At 45.7% G+C, this 18,675-nt stretch overlaps 2 protein-coding genes across 3 annotated transcripts; both read right to left on the reverse strand.

Moving 5' to 3' along the window:
* Positions 1–213: 213 nt before the first annotated feature.
* Positions 214–5,704, reverse strand: tap2t (transporter associated with antigen processing, subunit type t, teleost specific). 2 transcript variants are annotated; one of them, XM_035145058.2, is made up of 12 exons: positions 5,429–5,704; positions 4,350–4,895; positions 4,092–4,206; positions 3,832–3,962; positions 3,061–3,266; positions 2,615–2,812; positions 2,387–2,515; positions 2,114–2,305; positions 1,860–2,033; positions 1,558–1,717; positions 1,224–1,360; positions 214–929 (listed from the first exon to the last, which is right to left on the reverse strand). In XM_035145058.2, the coding sequence occupies exons 2-12, from the start codon at positions 4,849–4,851 to the stop codon at positions 708–710; spliced, it is 2,166 nt and encodes a 721-aa protein (XP_035000949.2). In that variant the 5' UTR covers positions 4,852–4,895; positions 5,429–5,704; the 3' UTR covers positions 214–707. The 2 variants fall into 2 exon arrangements, with proteins under 2 accessions (XP_035000949.2, XP_035000950.2); XM_035145059.2 differs by having other exon boundaries at positions 5,264–5,704.
* A 728-nt stretch (positions 5,705–6,432) lies between these two features.
* On the reverse strand, positions 6,433–18,241 carry slc16a5a (solute carrier family 16 member 5a). The gene is made up of 5 exons (XM_035144890.2): positions 17,760–18,241; positions 14,761–15,173; positions 11,539–11,682; positions 10,185–11,024; positions 6,433–8,940 (listed from the first exon to the last, which is right to left on the reverse strand). Exons 2-5 carry the CDS (start codon positions 15,125–15,127, stop codon positions 8,717–8,719), a joined length of 1,575 nt encoding a protein of 524 aa, XP_035000781.2. The 5' UTR covers positions 15,128–15,173; positions 17,760–18,241; the 3' UTR covers positions 6,433–8,716.
* Positions 18,242–18,675: the final 434 nt, after the last annotated feature.

Below are 18,675 nucleotides of genomic sequence, written 5' to 3' on the forward strand. Positions count from 1 at the left end.
AAACACAGTTGTCATTTTCCTGCCCCACACCCACTTCTATTGCTAAAAGCAGCAACACTCATCTGAGCAGCCGGGCCTGTTGCGCAATGAGCTGCTGTCGGGTGGATTTCAATAGAGGAAGCACAGAGCAAACACAAGCCTGATCTGAGGTCAGTGGTGCAGGATTTCAGTGTTATTTTCAGCATTATTCACATAGTTGTTACACACAAAGGATCTGGTTGAGGCGACACTGTTCTTTTTTATTATCTTGGAAATCGGCCCCTGGATTAGTAATGCAGTGCAGACACACCTGGTGTTTAGAGTTAACAGGAGAAGGCCCCTGATTGGTTCATTGAATGTTAAGACAACACTTCATCACCCTGCACCCGGCACAGCGTCCGGCTGTTCTCACATCAAAGCAGCACGATTGGATTTGGACGAATGAAAACATGAAACATCCTGTTTATGAACAAATTTCTATACGTCTGATCATTTTCTTTAGCGAAAACAAAAATACATCAAATAACAAAACTCTCTTTAAAATAATATTGACAGTGAAACTTCTGAGAGCAGGCGGTTGTCAGATAAAGTAAAAACACATTTTATATTTTTTACCACACGGCTTCATGTTGATGGATTTTGCACTAAAAATATCCTGGTAACGTGCCAGCTGATAAAAAGGCCGGTTACCAGGACGACAGACACGTGAGCACATCTCACTGCAGCTTTCACACTTTCAGTCCTGAGCCTCGCTCCGCTGCTGGAGAAGAGAAGAGCTCCTCTCTCAAACGATGGTAGCGTCCTTCCTTGGCCATGAGTTCTCGGTGTGTCCCCTCTTCCACGACCGCCCCGTTCTCCATGAAGATGATGTGATCGGCCTCCTCCACAGTCTTCAGCTGATGAGCCACCACCAGGACGGTGCGACCACGGGACAGAATCTCCGGCAGGACCTGAGGCACAGAGCCCGAAAGTGAAACACCGAGTTATACCGACATGAATCTAAATACAATGAATCCCCGGGAGGCCGCTGCCTCGGAAACAGGAAGTGACGGCAGGAAACCGGCCTGAGAACTTATAAATAGTGACCGGCAAAGCGACTGAGTTGTTGTGAATCTTTTGCATAATAATCTGTGGTGAACACACACAGGTATCATTTCTCAGACTGGGACTGGGACCCTACAGCATATGGAACCAGTTTGAATCTGAGAATCCGGTTATGGTACTGGTCTCCTTGTCTGACTCACAGTGTGCTGTGCTTTAACATCCAGTTTGCTGGTGGCCTCGTCCAGGACGATGACCTGCGGATCTCGAACCAGAGCTCTGATGATGGCGATGCACTGCTTCAACCCATCTGAGAGTTTGCTGCCACATTCTCCGATATCTGTTTCATAGAGAACATTTAAAATCAACACACGTTTATCAAAGTGCTTCACACAGACAGGTAGTTATGACGTTTAGCTTTGACACACAGCAGAGACTGCAGGCGTCTCGTCGTTTCTTCAGTTTCTTCTGTGTCTTTTGGTCTCAAGTCAGAAACATCAAGCTACAAACAGCTGACCACGTCTGTTACACACGTACCTGTGTCGTACTCATTCTTCTGACTCGATATGAACTCATCCACGTTGACCTTCTTCGCGACTTCTTTAATCTTCTCGATGCTGCAGTCCTTCAGGCCGTACTCGATGTTGTATCTCAGCGAACCAGAAAACAGCACAGGATTCTGGGATACCAGGGCCACCTGAAACACAAAGTGAAGAAATAAGAATAATGATGATAACTTTATCTGTAGAACTGATTGACGGGATCGGGACAAACAGATGGGGAGAACAAGAGAATTCCTTCATGATTTCATTCGGTGCAGTGATTGCAGCACCCTCTACCTGCTGATGGAGGTACTTGTGGTTGTAGTGGTGCAGCGGCTGTCCGTCCAGCAGGATCTGTCCCTCCTGAGGTTCATACAGTCTCTTCAGGAGACTGACACAGGACGTCTTTCCACTGCCGCTGGGACCCACCAGGGCTGTTACCTTGCCTGGCTGCAGCTCCAGAGAGATCGACTGGACACAACACGGTAATGGTGAAGTGATGAAAACACTGGTACAGTCAAACTATTACTTACCGCCTGTCACACAGTTACCTTCAGTACGCTGGCACCTGGAGCAGATGAAGGGTAGGAGAAGGTGACATTCTGGAAAACTATTCTTCCTCGCAGCCTCTCAGGAGCTAAATCTCCGGCCTTCTTGTACTTCGGTGTCCTGTCGATGTAACTAAATACTTTGGAGATGACCCCCATTGTGGACACCGTATCTCCGTAGCAATACAACAACTCCTGTGACAAAAATAAAGAATCAATAACTGGCATAAGGTAGATATTCCACCATTTGAACATGAGTATCTGTCTTAGTCTGACCTGTAAACTGTGTGACATGGGCTTCTGGTACAGGAAGAAGGTCACCAGGTTGCCGACGCTGAGCCGGTCGGACGAGATGAGACTGCGGGCTTGTAACAGCATCAGGATCTTTATCGTCAGAGTCACCAGCTGAAGGGAACACGATGAAAAACAAGAACATATAACACAAGCTCCACAACATCCAGACCTCATTCGTTCATCTTCTGATGTTCACTGCTGCCACCTTACCCTCCGTATTAGGAGGAAGACCGCACTGTAGACTCTTGAACGACTCCTGATCCGACTCATCTGGTCCAGAGCCTCGTTGTACCTCCTCACTTCTTCGCTCTCGGCTTTAAAGCTGCGGACTGTACGGATCCCGCCGATCGTCTGGGAAGCCAGGTCTGTGTTCCGAGCCTGACAGTCCTGAATCTGATCCTTCAGCTCCTGTTCGTCAAAAGAATAACAGACTGATTCAGTGAAAATGAACTGGATCCTTCACATCAGTCGGATGCAGAACTAGTGGACGTGACAGGTTAAAGTTTTCTTGTTCTGAGCTGCATGAAACGAATGAAATGTCAAGTCCCAAAACTCACGATTGAGGTGAGATTAACCTGAAAATAGTGACTCTCTGAGTAAGAAAGAGTGAGTGAGGACTTTAAGCTGAGCTGTGTTCAGGATGAGTCGACACTGACCTTGGACAAAGTGTTGTACTTGTTCTGCACTAAGGCCATGAGTGGCATCTCTATGCAGGTGAGCCCGGTGAGCTTCCAGGACAGACCCAGCATCACTTTGAGCATGAGGCAGGTTCTCACTGTGCTGCGAACCAGGAGGTTGGCGTTCAGTGCCACCGTGCGGCCCATCTTGTCCACATCCGAGTGCAGGCGGGAGGACAGAGGTCCTGGTGGTGAAAGAGAGAAAAGGCCTGATTCAAGAGCAGCAAGAAGAAGATACAGTGTTTGTAAAAGATGGTGGAGAAGCAGAAAGAGTTCGTCAAACTGGTCCCACCTTCTCTGTGTTTTTAAGATGTAATTAATGGACAGAAATATGCAGACATGGCTGCAGACATTCAACACTTCCGTTTACTTTTGATTAGGGGTTGTTTTTCCACTGGTTTCCCTTAATTCCAGTCCCTTCAGTGAAGATGTGCTGGAAAACCTTCCAGGAAGAGTGGAGGCTGCACATTACAGGCTCAGTGTGTAGGGTCTAGTGGCATCTAGTGGTGTGTATATGATATAAAGGCTCTTTCTAAGGTAACAAATATTAAAATTCTTAATAATTCAATTCTCAGTTTCAGGTGATTGTACAATGCTGAAAACAATATTATGAACATTATATTCCAATTGTTTTTTGGGGGGTAAAATGTAAACACGAATGCAAATCCTTCCTGCATTGTTTATTCTGCAAAATAAAGATTTGCGATCACAGTGTCTGCGAAAGGTTTGAATGTTTATTCTGCTTCTCACCAGGTTTGTTCTCGTCGAAGAAGTTCACGTCCTGCTGCATGAGCGTGTGGAACAGCAGATGCTTCAGTCTCTTGTTCAGTCGGGCCAGGGTGCACATGAATATCCCTCCTCTCAAGCCAGAGAACAAAGCACTGTAGAGACGGAGACATGGACACGCGGTCAAAAAGATTCACTGAGACAAATCACATTTTAGTGTTAAAGCTGATTGTTGGTACGATTCAGGGCGATGTGGTAACACAGCGGGAGTTTTGTTCCATTACCTTCCGAGAGAGAGGAATGCCAGCTGTCCAATTGAATAACAGAAGCTGCTTTGAGGCGTCGGACCTCTCAGCATATCGATGACCTTCCCCTGATACAGTGGGATGAGAGAGTCGCCTGTTTGGAAAGAAGGATTCCACACACTGCTAAGTTGGTTGTGGTAAATATAGAAAAATGACAGAAAATGCAGTAGACGCAGTATGCACAGCTAGTAATCATATATACAAGTACACCATAGGAAACACATACTTCACACTTACAGATCACTGCTAAGATGAGGAAAGTGAAAGCAGCAATCATGTAAAGGGTGTCTGGTCTGCAGTATTTCAACAGCCTCATAAGCAGCTGTCGGGACTTCACTGTGTCGGCGTCTCTTTTCTTTCCATCGCCGCAGGAAAGGTTTTCCCAGAAGACACAGGCCAGAGACGAGGACACGGAGCCCAGGAGCAGCGTGGTGAGGTCGCCGGCCGGGCCCACGTAAGCCTCAGAGGAATCTGCCATGAGGAACCGTCCACTTTCAAACACGGGAGAGAGAAAGCAGAGGACTGCCACGAACCTGCAGAGCACAGCCCGGGGCTTTCCGTCCGTCAGCATGGAGGTATAGACGTAGAGAAAAACCCACTTTGCGGCACCGAAGGTCCAAACACCGACCAGTGGCCCCCAGCTGGGGAACCGCAGCAGCACCAGTCCGGCCCACAGAGACAGACTCAGCACTGTGTCCAAGATCAGACTGAAAAATCCACAGGCTACCACTTCATTCATTTTCCTTTGGCGGAGGGTCAGCGTGCAGGAGGCTGAATCGGATCCTAGAGCGACAAATATTATCATTATTATTATTATTATAGATTCTATTGATGACACTGACAATCCTGATGTCAGATGTGAAGGAACTACATTTACGTAGCTTCCTTAAAGACAGATGCTTTACTGGATTAGTTCTAGTTAGTACTCAGTACTTCCGACAGTGTAAATACCAGGACTAATGGTATTTTTATAGTTCAATATAGTACAATGTACAAAGGAATACATGGCACTACTAATAATGCTACAACTACTACTACTACTACTAATAACGATAGTATACAGTACTACATTTAAAGTACTGTATAATAATAGATATATATGTGTTGTAGTCAATCACTTTTTACAAGTATTTGACTTTAGGTTCACGTACCTTATGGTGTCTAAGCTTTTCTATCAGATATCAAGTAGTAACGTGGCTGTAAACAGAAACAGATTCAAGTCTCCATGTCCTGTGTATGTGTTAGCAGTGTGGGTCGTTAGCTCCCACGCTGCTGTGTAGAAGACACGGGCTCATGTCTCTGAACGAGTCCCTCACCTGCAGGTCAGTGGATCTTCGGAAGCTGATCTGATCTCGTGTGTTTCCTCTCCGAGCTGCTGTTAGCGAACTGCGCCGTGTTTTACTTTCACTTTCACTTTCCTGCCGCCGGTTCGATGATGGAGATCTGAACCCGACGAGCTAACGAACCGACAACCGATCATTTCAGCTTCACACAGCTTTTATCTGTTTTCACATTTTTAAAACTTGACGTCGTTGATTCAGAAACTCAACATCTGTCCGTCGTCTCCTGTTACAGACACAAGATGGCGCCAGTTCCCGTCTGTGCTGTTGTTGTCATGCTCTTCCGGCTTCCGGGAAGAAAAAGCTCCCTGTGACTTTTATTATTATCATCATCATTATTATTGCTGTTGTTGTTATTATTATTATTATTATTATACATTCATAACCAATGCCTTTAACCGTGAGGGTTGTGGGGGGAGCGGGAGCCAATTGAATATTCTTATTATAGCTAGTGATTGTTTCCATTATGGATTAATCTGTAGATTATGCTCTCCATCGAACAACTGATCCATTACTTTGTAAAAACTAAATACTCATTACGATTATCCCCAGAAAAAAATAGTTTCATAATCCTTGTCCTTTCCAATAATATTAAAAACCTGTAAATCATTAATAAATCTAGTTAAAATAATGAAAACCAATTCTTTGAAAAAGTGGGAAACTTCTTCAAGTATAATACAATAACTTCAATTTTGTACTTACCTATTATACTTGTGTGAATGTCCTGAAACGGTAAAGATACAGGACCTGTCAAGTTAAGGCTCTTATAATTTAGTTTATATTTTTGCTTTGGTGACACATATTCCAGAACAAATTAGTTTCAAATAAACACAAAAAGTTATATCTGATCTGGAGCTGCAATGTATTTTCTAGACCAGTAAATCATGTATAGTTTGAAGAGAGATGTTTTTATGTCGTTTCAAAGAGAAGATGTCATTCATCATTCATCCTCCAAAAAAGACAACACAACAAAGAAAAACTTGATATTCAAACATTTATTTTTTCCCGTGATCATTATATATAAATAAAGAATTTATAATAAAGGCATCATTTGGCCCTAAGCAAGACAAGCTCTAAAGAGGACTAATAGATTCTCTTGTTATACAGTTTGTTTACTGGGATACAGTTAATACCTGAAGTGTATATTTCACATAAATCTGACATGAATCAGCTTTGTTCATACGTCAACAGGCGCTGTGATCGTCTAACGGTTCATTCATCAAAAGACAAAACTGATTGGAACTGAAGGTAAACTCAGTGTCATAGAACATGTCCGTGTGGACGCTGCGGACGTCTCAGTGCCCTTCAGATAATTCTCTCCTGAAATGTTTCAAAGTGTGAAATCATCCGCTTCTGACCAGTGATCCAGAAAGCGTCGGATATCATCCTGTGGCTGTCGACGATCTTTTAAAGATACGAGCTTCTGTGAAAAGGCACTGTTCCATTAAAGGAATGAAAAGCATGCGAAAGGAGAAACATGGTTCTTTTACTTGAACTGTGCATACATTCATTTTCTACGTGCGACAGTGAACGACCAACAGAATCTTTACTATCAACCTTCAATGATCTGAAGCAACTCTTTCACATGGGTGTAATATCCATTAGGCTGTTTAATGTCTCCACGAGGACATGGACATTTAATTAATAAAGCTGTAAGCAGATGTGGAAAAAGACCAGGACAACAAGCAACTCTCCTTTTCATACCCGGATCAAATCTGACAGTAACAGTCCTTCAGCTACTGACATTTAAAAATAAGACTGGTTTTATTTTACATTCTGATTTTTTTTTATTGTCAAAGATCCTTCTAATAAACACAGTGTGTCTGTGGATCAATATTCCTCTGAGCCACAGAACTCCACTGTCGTACTGAAACTAAATAATTCACACGGTTGCACTGGGTGACATTTTCCTTAATCACCACACACACACACACACACACACACACACACACACACACACACACACACACACACACACACACACACACACACACACACACACACACACACACACACACTGTCCTATGTCCCCATATCCCCATCGAGCCAAATGTGTATTAATCCGCTGCTAAAAATAGTCCCATACAAAAGCACTATCTGCTCCTGTAAGTAAGTGAGGTCACTGTGACCTTTGACCACAGAAAGCGAATGGATTAATGTCAGTCTATGTGAACATTTGTGCCAAATTCGAAACAATTCTCTTGATGCGTTCTTAAGGAAACGTGTTCTTGATATATCATGTTCTCAAGAACAAGCAGTTTGACTCATATAAAATTAAATTAAATTCCAGATTCACATGAGGTCACTGTGACCTTGACATTGGACCTTCAACCTCCAAAATCTAGTCAGTTGATCCTTTAGCTGAAGCGAATGTTTGTACAAAATTTGAAGAAATTCCCTCAAGGCGTTCTTGAGATTTTCCTGTTCGACGACGGGACGGACGGACGAGCGGAAAACACGATACATCTGTGTGTCGCCGGCACGGAGCCATGAAATCATCAGTGTCCAGATGTTCTGAGAAATGACTGAACCCGGGGTCACGTAGTTTAGTACTATGTAGTTGAGTACTATGTAGTTGAGTACTATGTAGTTTAGTACTATGTAGTTTAGTGCTATGTAGTACTACTAGGATCTGAGACTGTATTGTGTGACATGCACTGTAGAGGTAAACTAACTGATGTGCTGTTTTGGGGAATTTTTCTTTGACAATAAGAAAAACACAAAATAATAAAACCAGCCTTTTCCTTGATAATTGATTCCTTTGTATTTTCACCACCTTGATTTCACCGCTTAACCTTTTTTTAGAATTTAGGACGAGATGTTGAATATCACAATAAGAGTGTTTCATCTTCTCAGGTCACATGCCAAACACCCATTAGAAACATCTGGAAACAGGATTTCTTCAGGCTTGATGAAGTCAGACACCTCATCTGTGATAGTTGTTGTGTGATCGTGTGGATGAGATCAGCAGCATTTTACAATTAGCAGTACAATCACGTTGTGGGTGTAAGTGCACATCTGTTCATTTTGGTACGCAGGATCAAACCTTGGTCAAACAAGTCCTAGTATTTATTTTTACTTTTATGGCGTATCAGATGGCCCGGGACTCGGGTGCGCAGCCTTTCAACCGCGGAAAGTAAACATTGCACCATCTGCCGAACATCACGAGCTATTTGCGAAACCTGTCGGACTCGGAGCGTGACGTGTGACGAGGGCGACGTGCAGTGGGAGCAGGTTCAGAGGCCGGCGGTTCACTCAGCCCCGTCAGCCCTCTGTGGGCACGCTGCTGTACTCACAGCGCGGAGCCACGTCGCCTGCCGGCCTCGAGGGGTCGGGCGGCGGGGACGGTTGACTCAGCTTTTGCACATTCCTCTCCTTCTTATCCAGGCAGTGAAACGACACGATGAGGAACACGGCGGCCGAGGAAACGACGGCACTGCAGGCAAAGAAGACGTGGTAGTACTCGCCGGTTCTGTCAATCAGGATTCCTGCGACGAGAAAACATGACATTTGTTAATATTTTATTTATAACACTTCATATATATGGATACAACTTTTCCTTGTTTACAAAGAAAGGAACTGATATGCAACTGTAACATCTTGAGACGTGTTCTTGGAAAGGGTTTCACCAGGTGTGTAAAGGTCAGGAAACGAGCCCTGGAGGTTTGGTGGGGAATCGGATCAGAGGGCAAAGGTTTTCTTTAACTCTGTGGGATTATGGGCATTTTTCAACATTCACCTTGATTTCTCAGAGAATAATTCATGGATATTGATGACAAGATCAGACATATTTAGAGAATTGAAATCTGAGTGGGTGAGGTTTGGATCTAGTGAATTTATGTGGGGGCTGTTGGGCCTTGGCGGAGGAATGTGCCCTTTTAGCGCCGTTCTAGTTTTTTGTGGTTTAATTGCGGCAGATCCAAATAATGAATTCCAAATGACTGCTAGGTTTTACAACAGTCGTTCCCGACATCGGGTCACGACCTCAGGAAGGAGTCATACGACAAAATCTGAGAGGTCGATGAAATTAGGAACGGGACAGATGTGCGAACTGTATGGATAACTTCACCTAAACGTTTTTTAACTTGCATGCGACGTCCTCTGACATTCTGCCCTATGAGCAGTCAGATAAACAGGGACCTGTCATTTGAGACCCCCTGTGGTCGGACCAAATTGACTTGATGTGTTATTTACAGCCTGAAGCACGAGGGGCCCAAACTTCTACTCCAGTATTTCTGTGGCTCACGTAACAAAACAGGCAGAAACTTGTGTGTCCTAAAGACGTGAACACACACACATGCAGCTCCTCCGTCTTCTGTGTGATTTCTCCTCCTGGTTCCATGAGGGATTTTAAACATTAATAATAACACCTATAATATAATAAGCACTTTCATAATTCTAACTTGATAATCATAATAAGTATACTCTCCTTTAAGCAAAACTAAATTGACCAATGACTGTACATAAAGATGGACGACATTATGGCTCGTCCAAGACATCAGGATCGGCCCCCTGGTGGCTGGCTGCAGTATGGCTCATAAACCCCCGCCTCCTCCGTGTTAGTGGACCTAAAAGATGGCTTCTTTCACTTTAAGTCGCTCTCATGACACTGATGTAAGAGACTCACTCGTGGTTAGTGAGCAACCTGAGATATTTTGGAATACCTAAACATTCGACCTGCCTGAAGCTGAAATCATTCCGAGGCACCACGTCTCGTCTTTATCACGTTTACCTGCGAGTGGAGGCCCGATGAGCAGCGTGACGCTCTCCATGATGGCGAGCAGGCCGAGGGCCGAGGGGAAGCAGCTCATCTCCACGGTATCCATGAGCACGGTGAACATGAGGGAGCCCACCACACTCATGGACAGGCCGTAGACTATCACATACCACAGCAGCACGATGAAGCTGGGCCCGATGCAGCAGATACTGTTACTGAGCCCGTTGACCAGCAAAGCCGCGGCGAATACATAAATGTGTCGCCCTTTGAACCAGGGCATGTTGACAATGACGCCAAAGGGCGGACGCACTATGATGTTGACGACACCCAGGATGGTAAGCAGCAGCGCGGCCTGGCTCTGCTCTATGTTGTTTGCTGTGGCGTAGGGAACCAGATACACCAAGGGCACCACAAACCCGAGCATCATCCAGGTGATGCCGATGGCGTACGCACGGTAACGCGGGTTGTTGCATAACTGACCAAATGCCATATGTTTGTTCATGGAAGCCAGCAGGTAGTTCCATATTGTCCTTATCCACCCAGTCTCCTTCTTCACATTGTCCTCCTCTGGTGGAGGGGGACCCTGGCTCATCAGGGGCGGGCCTTGGCGCGTGGGCGGCTGGAGGGGCCTCATCAGTGCTCCGCACACGCAGCAATTGAGCAGGAGGGCCCCCAGAACAAGGAAGCTTCCTCTCCAGCCCAGCTCAGAGTGGAGGTAGTTACCCAGGACGGGCAGAGTGCACATTCCCAGGGCCGTGCCCGTGGAGGACATGGCGTTGGCAAACGCACGACGGCGCACAAAGTAGTGTCCCAGGATTGTCACAGCTGGTTGGAAGCTGAAGCAGAAACCAAGTCCTGTAATGATGGGAGAAAAAAGAAGGAAATAAAAACGACGAAAAGTTCTGTTGAAATAATAGGTAGCGTCTTTGGGCAAGAAACAGAACCTGACCTTTCCCCTGACGGCTGCTCCATCAGAGCGTGAATGATGTGTGATAGAAAAGTGCTGCGTATAGAAGCTCTGTATGAATGTGAATGTAGTCGGTCATAAAATACAATATAAATCCCAAACCATTTTTTATATTTGAGGATGACGTAAAGATGCATTTATCGATTCTGACCACTTGGAGGTGGAAAAAGCCCGAAAACAATCTGATAAACACCAACTCATTTATTGTAGAGTCATGTTCTTCTCCAGCTGATGAATTTAAGTCTGTTATTGCTCCGTGTTGGGTCTCCACCTCCTCCTGTGGCTCCCGAACGCTCCACTACGTTCACCTGCTGCTCTCTGGGTAACGTAGTGTACAGTTGTGTGTCACCACAGGTTGTCAAGTGTCAGCTGGTGTAGTAAATGCTTTAAATGTTTGCTGACCTGTGATAACCCCGGCTGTGAGGTAGAGCTCGCCGATGGACTGCGTGAACGAGCTGGCCGCGATCCCGAGCCCACTCAGGACTCCGCCCAGCATGACCGTGGCTCGGCAGCCCAGTCTGTCCACCAGCACGCTGCAGAAGGGACCTGTGGATAAAAGTAATGCTCTTAGTTTAACCAAGACAAGAGCAGAAATGACTTAAAGGCTCACGAGGCCATTTTCTTAATCCTGCAGAGCATTTCACAAAACCTGAGTCTATCCGTAATCTGCAGTAGTTCAACGACCCGTCGAGAGCATGACTGAAAACATGGCTGTTCTCTCAGGAACTCACAATAGGACAGATCCATGCATGCACAGGTTGTGTAGCTTCAGTTCAGTTGACCCACACAGCTGTGAGTGAGGTTTCGTTACGGCAGCAGGAGAATATTGTGTTTCAGGGCGAAAATGGTGAACGCAGAACAAATGTTCTCGTCTCCTCCGCGTCAGTTTGCATCAATTGCTGCTCATAAACAATCTTTGGTGGAGGCGGCGGTTTTGAAATCACGTCAGTACGATACACAACGCTGTGTGTTGGTCACTAAAGAGGCGTCACAACTGAAGCACATTCCAGTGGCTCTGTTGTCAGGCGACCGGGCCGTGAGGGACTGATGTGGATAATGATTAGACTTCAATGAGCCTGAGTGCTTGAACATCGAAACTGATCTTAATGCTCCATCTATTGCAACTTTCAAAACAAGAATACAACTTTTTCATTTGAATTAACCATTTTATAAGCTCATACCTTCATTGTATTTCATTCCGTTATACATGTATTATTTCTCCCTTTTCAACTTTTTTTAGAGTTTGATGCAGATTTATCGATTTTTATTCTTTTAACTCTCTTGATCTTTTTACCTATTTAATTCTGTATTTTTTCATCTTTTATTTTGCTTGAAATTTGTTTGAAACAACAATGTTTGTCTTTTTTATTAATGTTCCTGTACAACACCTTGAATCCACCTCTGTGTATGTAAAGAGCTTCATAAATAAAATTGCCTTGCCTCATAAAACCCACAGTAATAATCTGACTCTTCTTTATTATCAGTTTTCATTCATGGAAAAGCTGCCTGGATGGAAACGTGAATCTCCAGCTCGACAACACTCTCCCCATGTGTTGACACCTGGCGCTGGAGGACGGACAGAGAAGTGTTTCTGCAGAACATTATGGAATCACAGCCAAGTTGACCTTTGACCCTTTGGATATAAAATGTAATCACTTTATAATCTTATCCTGGATTTGGTCGGCATCATTAACGTGTACATTCCTGAGATATGACCACAGGTGTGTTGTTTGATGTCCACGTGACCTTTAACCGACAAAATCCTTGATTCCAATCGGACATTTGTGACAAATTTGAAAAAAATAAAACTGGAGTAGAGACATAAAAACAGGCAAAATTGAAATTTCTTTCAATTTCCACTAAAACCATTCTTCAGCCCACAAAGCTCGCAGGGAGGCGGCGGTGTGAGTCCCGCCCTCACTGGCCAGAGATGAGTGACTCGAGCTTCGTGCAGATTAATGAAGAAAATCCTGAGATTCTTGTCACATTCCTTAAAACTCAGGTTTGTTTTTAAGATCAAAGCATTTCTGTCTTTAAAAACCCTGAGAACTTTCTCTCTCTCACACACACACACACACACACACACACACACACACACACACACACACACACACACACACACACACACACACACACACACACACACACACACACACACACACACACACACACACACACACACACACACACACAAAATTGATTTCCTTGAGACTTACTCTAAACCTTGACCACAGTTACTTCTTACATAACATAAACACTAACATTCAACCATCAGGGAAGTTGGGATCTGTGCATCTACATGAGACGCTTAAATTAAGAATTTGTTAAAATGCAAAACAGAAAACTGTCCCTCCACATGACGCGGGTGACGTGCGGGCCACGTGGGATCTGGTAGAAAGAGGAAGAGGATCGTTACCACACCAACGTGTGACATAGAGACCTTAAAAAAACCTTGAGTGACTTTCACCCTAACCCTTACAAAGTTCTTACAGCCACTGAATTAAACATCAAACCGACGGAAAGATAAGTACATGGTATACTTTGTCATATTCGATCTTATCAGCCGCCTGACATTCACCTTAATGCACTCGGATGACTTTACATGGCCTCGCACCGCCCACACTACTTTCCTGTCCTCATGCAGGTTACATAAGGCTCATGAGCGTCACAGCAGCAGGAAGTTGACTTTACTGGCTGATAGAGATACTGGACACGGTGACGAGGACTCGAGCACTGACAGAGGAAGATAGAGTTCCATACACACACGGGATCAAAACATCTTTAAATCATAATCCTTCAGATTAAGAGTCACGTAGAGCTAGAGAAAAACATTGCAGCACCTAAATATCAAGTCTGAGATCATTTAGGAATGTGTATCCATTAAATAGTTCCCCACACGGAGGCTTCACTCATATCCTATCAGTCATTTCTTGTTCTCCACTTTTCGACAGTTGGTTTCTTTTGAATATTATTACATTTATAAAGTCAGAGAGTCCCTTTTGAAACGTTGACATCCTGTTTTATTGAACAAAACACGACAAATAGTGTGCGTCTAAGTCCCAGAGAAGGAAGCTGGTGTAATCGTGTAACTGAGCAGCCGCCAGCAGTGAGCAGCGGTGGTGACGACAGGTTAATGATAAACACTAAAACAAGCAGAGGAGACTTTTAACATCCGACACTCGGAGGTCAGAATAATAATTGACCACATTAGCCACCATTAGCTACTGATCACAGCAGGTGAGGCTGCAGCAGCTACAGAGCATTTCATCCTGTGATTCACTGCTGAGGAATAACATACTGAAGTTTGGATTCTAACTCCGTGTAACCCTGAGTTCTTGCCGTGTATCACACTGTGGGTAATAACAGCTACGGTTTCTCATGAAATGATCATTGTTAAATCAACACCAGCACAGCGAGACAGCTCCAAGCACACACACAGTCCTTCTCTCGGGTTTCACATTGTATCCATACAACCACAACAGGCAGAATCTAAAATGACCTTGAGGTTGAGGGGCATTAAAGGGCAGTTTGTAATGATAACAACACCCGGGGCGTGGGAACTTTGCAACAGAGCCACAGAAGATGTAATGAGAAGGAAACTAACTGAAGGTCTGTCTGCGTTACCTCCTGCATGGAGCACTGACGTCATGATGGAGGGCACCCAGGACGTTTCGCTGTTGGAGGCGTGGAAGTCATTCTGCAGGTCAGTGTAAAAGATCCCCACACAGGTGGGGAAGCCCAAGGTCAGAGCCAGGACCATGATGGTGCCAACCAGCACCACCCAGCCCCAGCCGCCATCTGGAGCTATGACCTCCCCCGTCACAGCCACAGAGTCCCTGCGCTCTCCTCCATGCCCCCCCGCCTCGGACTCACAGTACCAGGCCTCCTGGACTTTCTCCTCCTCCGGGCCTTTGGCCTTCGCACAAGCACCGGCGGACTCCGAGTGAAGGAAGTGATCGCTCTTCCCTCCGGTTCCATTCCTCTGAGTCATTTTCCACTCGTCACTGTGACTGCTGGCACCGCTTCATGGATGAAACCTGCAACGACAAGAGCAAACGTCAGTCAGGCTGCAGTGGGCTGCTTGTTATGGGCTGTCACCGTCATTCTGCTCCTCCACTCATCCCAACAACCATTGGATTGCTCTGAGTCTCTGTACAGACACGCATGGGTCCAAGAGGATGAATCTAACCTCGGAAAAACTCCAGTAAAAAGCGAGTGGAAGTGTTGACGAGGTTTCTAACACGTGACGTGAAACTGGAACAACACAAACATCTCAGGATGAAGAAGAGGAGCCGTACACGTAGAAGACGAAGACGTCAACTTGGTGAGACGAGGAGATTCCAGAGCTTTTGGTGATGAGGGCCGACGCCGGTGTGGATGAGCTGGAAACAACAACACTGATCTTTCCACAGCAGAGTTTATACGCCGTGTCCCGCCTCCTGCTGCTCTACAGGCTCCGCCCCTCGCCTGGATGTTCCCCACGAATGAATTCTCCTGGGATCAATAAAGTCGATCTTATCTTATCTTAAGCTGCAATTCGCTGATATTGTCGGGTTTGTTTGGTGCAGGTAGAAAATAGTGGTAAGATGTGGTGTGTCGTGCTGATGACAGATGTGACTAAACCAGATTGATCAAAACAACGAGCTGAAAGACGTTACAGTGCAGAGCTGGGAGATATTTCTCCGTGGGCTCGTCACCTCTAGTGACAGTTTTCATATCACACACACAGTCGTTTGTTATTCTAAACATATTATTTAGAGCCGGCAACAAACGAACAAACGCCTCAGCTCTGTCTCCACTCTGACCCCGTGACAGTTGACGCTGCTGGGCAGCAAACACCGGGCCGTGTATGGAAATTAGCACAGCGTAAAGAGAAAACAGGACAATGACGGCCTTCAGCAGTGCAGAGAAACCGAGTGTCCATGTGTTACCTTCTATACAAGCAACGGTAAAACAGTTGCTCCACAGCAAAGGCATGAATAAAACAAAAAGTTTGTGCTTCCTGAACATGAGAGAAATGACCAAATGCTAACGCTCCAAAGTTACTAGAATGTTGAGAGAAACTTAATTCAGACTGAAAACTGCCCTCCGGCTCCTGGGCTCCGGTGCAAAGTGTAATCCCAGATAAGCTGCAGCCCTTCGGGTCGGTTCTCTACATCCTTCAGATCAGTGCTTCAGTTTCATTAACATTTACAAACAGGAAACGGCCTGAAGGGCTGCAGGCCAGACTGTGAGCAGCAGTGTTGGACAAAGGAGGGGTCTGATGGGTGAGAGGACAAACACGTACGTGCGGACGCAAAGGGAATCTGTCCAGACTGAGGCCAACACGCGCCCGTGAGAAACCCCTCGGATGAATCACGCTCTGTGCAGACGCTCGGCAGAGTTTCCCCCAAAGACATCTAACACCATCCAGATGTGCAGACCCCTGAGCAGAGGAAACTCCTCCTGAGAACATGTCCCTGTTACTAACACATCACATCCTGAAGACGCACACGTGACAGTTTACCATTTCACAGGGGATGAGACCAAACAGGAAACGTACTGGGATCAGCTGTTTGCTGGGTTACATATTGATTTGTCATGTTTAGAATTAAAGAAATTAGGAATCAATGAGCCGTAGAGATGCTGCCTGGTGGATTCTGTTTCCCAGTTTGTACAGAGTCACACTCGCTGCTTCCACGGCTCCACGCAGCTGACTTAATGTTTAGAGAGAACAAATTTAAAAGCTTTAAAAGTCTTATTTTGAAAAACATATTTGATTTTCTTGTCCGTTTGTTGCTGATCTGTTATTTCTTTGCACTACTTGTACAATGTTTGAATTTCCCATTCATCCCTCTTTGTGTATATATCGTCTATTTATGTTTATTACTTCAACAAATTATCAGGAATGTAAGAAAATACAAATCTTCAGTGAGTGAATTATTGTTATTATGTTCATGTTGCTCCCAGGTGGAGCTATAGAGGTGTGTTATAGATGCTGTGGAGCTGGCTCACACATGGTCAGTTGAAATGCTATTTGAATATTTAAATCAGTCAAAGTGCCTGCGTGTGCACACATAGTTTTGGCCACATATTCCAGTTCTGGTATCCAGTATTCTCTATATTTGTAGAAAGGATATAATAATATAATATTTGCAGGAGTTGCAGGATGTGCGCGTGCTCTCTGTTTTGTGTCTGTGGGCAGAAGTGATGCTCGGTGTCCCGGGACGAACAGAAGTGATGCTGCGCAGCTGCTGCGTCCTGTGAGAGGTTCGATTCCCACTGGGTTCGTCACATACACACAGATACTGACTGTCACCACGTCTTAACCGGAGACACCCACATTCTCCCACATTTACCCACGTGGCAGCTTGTTTTTTCCGGCTTGTTTACGTCTGAAAAGCCCCTGAAAACAGCCACGGACCCCTCCTCCGCACACCGGCACCTCCACCCGGGTTTACTGCTCGTTCAACCCCGCAGAAATGAACCGAAATGAGCCTGAACACGATGAGTTCCCCTCGGTGGTGGGTTTATTTCCTCCACACCTCTGCCTCAGCACTTTCGGACCGAAGAGGAAGCTCCTATTCCTGCTCCGGATTTTATCATTTAAATATACATATATATAAATACAGATTATTTCTTACCATCTCTTTCTGTTTGCCGGGATCCTCCGGGATCCTGCGGGATCCTGCGGGATCCTCTGGGTCCACAGGCGCGGTCGCTGCTCGATGACAGCCGGGGAGGGACCGGAGCGGCGGCGGACTGACCGCGGGGGGCTGAGCTGCACCGGGCCCGCTCGCGGGGGGAGGAGCCTGCAGAGGCCGGGCCGAGACGCTCACAGGGCGGCGGAGAGGAGCTGCACATGGAGGCCCCGGGCTCCACGGGAGGAGCAGGAGGAGCAGCAGGAGGAGGAGGAGGCTGCAGAGGCCGGGCCGAGACGCTCACAGGGCGGCGGAGAGGAGCTGCACATGGAGGCCCCGGGCTCCACGGGAGGAGCAGGAGGAGCAGCAGGAGGAGGAGGAGGAGGAGGAGGCTGCAGAGGCCGGGCCGAGACGCTCACAGGGCGGCGGAGAGGAGCTGCACATGGAGGCCCCGGGCTCCACGGGAGGAGCAGCAGGAGCAGCAGGAGGAGGAGCAGGAGGAGCAGAAGGAGCAGGAGTGGTGGACTAACGGTCTCTGTCTGTCAGGGACACGGGGATGGAGCAAATATTATGTTTATATACAAGTCAACCAATATAGATAAATACTGTCTTAATATCATTTCTTAAAAGGATAGATGGATAGATGGATACAATGCAATAGATATGATGCAATAGCTATGACTAGTAATTAATTATAATTAGCTCCTTGAGCAGCTCATTAAAATACATCTATAACATAAAAACACACCTCAAATAATAAACCTATGCACATTCACATTGTAATATGTATTTTTAATTATGACACTTGCTGACTTGTATTAGATTGAAGCGGCTTTTACTTACATCAGAGTATTTTCCCACCAATTTGAATTAAAAGGTCCCTGGAGATCTGCTGACGCCCCTGGTCCCCCCCCCCCGC

Source organism: Hippoglossus stenolepis, chromosome 21 (genome assembly GCF_022539355.2).
Source record: "Hippoglossus stenolepis isolate QCI-W04-F060 chromosome 21, HSTE1.2, whole genome shotgun sequence".
NCBI lineage: Eukaryota > Metazoa > Chordata > Actinopteri > Pleuronectiformes > Pleuronectidae > Hippoglossus > Hippoglossus stenolepis.

What these genes read in the sequence shown, in the direction of transcription:
- tap2t (XM_035145058.2), bottom strand. Translation starts at nt 4,851, where the DNA reads ATGAATGAAGTGGTAGCCTGTGGATTTTTCAGTCTGATCTTGGACACA. An exon ending in GCATTCCTCTCTCTCGGAAG is followed by an intron (nt 3,963 to 4,091) that starts GTAATGGAACAA and finishes CCGTCTCTACAG; the next exon opens with TGCTTTGTTCTCTGGCTTGA. An exon ending in TCTTCCTCCTAATACGGAGG is followed by an intron (nt 2,516 to 2,614) that starts GTAAGGTGGCAG and finishes TGTTCCCTTCAG; the next exon opens with CTGGTGACTCTGACGATAAA.
- slc16a5a (XM_035144890.2), bottom strand. Translation starts at nt 15,127, where the DNA reads ATGACTCAGAGGAATGGAACCGGAGGGAAGAGCGATCACTTCCTTCAC. An exon ending in GTCAGTGCTCCATGCAGGAG is followed by an intron (nt 11,683 to 14,760) that starts GTAACGCAGACA and finishes TTTTATCCACAG; the next exon opens with GTCCCTTCTGCAGCGTGCTG. An exon ending in CATCGGGCCTCCACTCGCAG is followed by an intron (nt 8,941 to 10,184) that starts GTAAACGTGATA and finishes TTCTCGTCGCAG; the next exon opens with GAATCCTGATTGACAGAACC.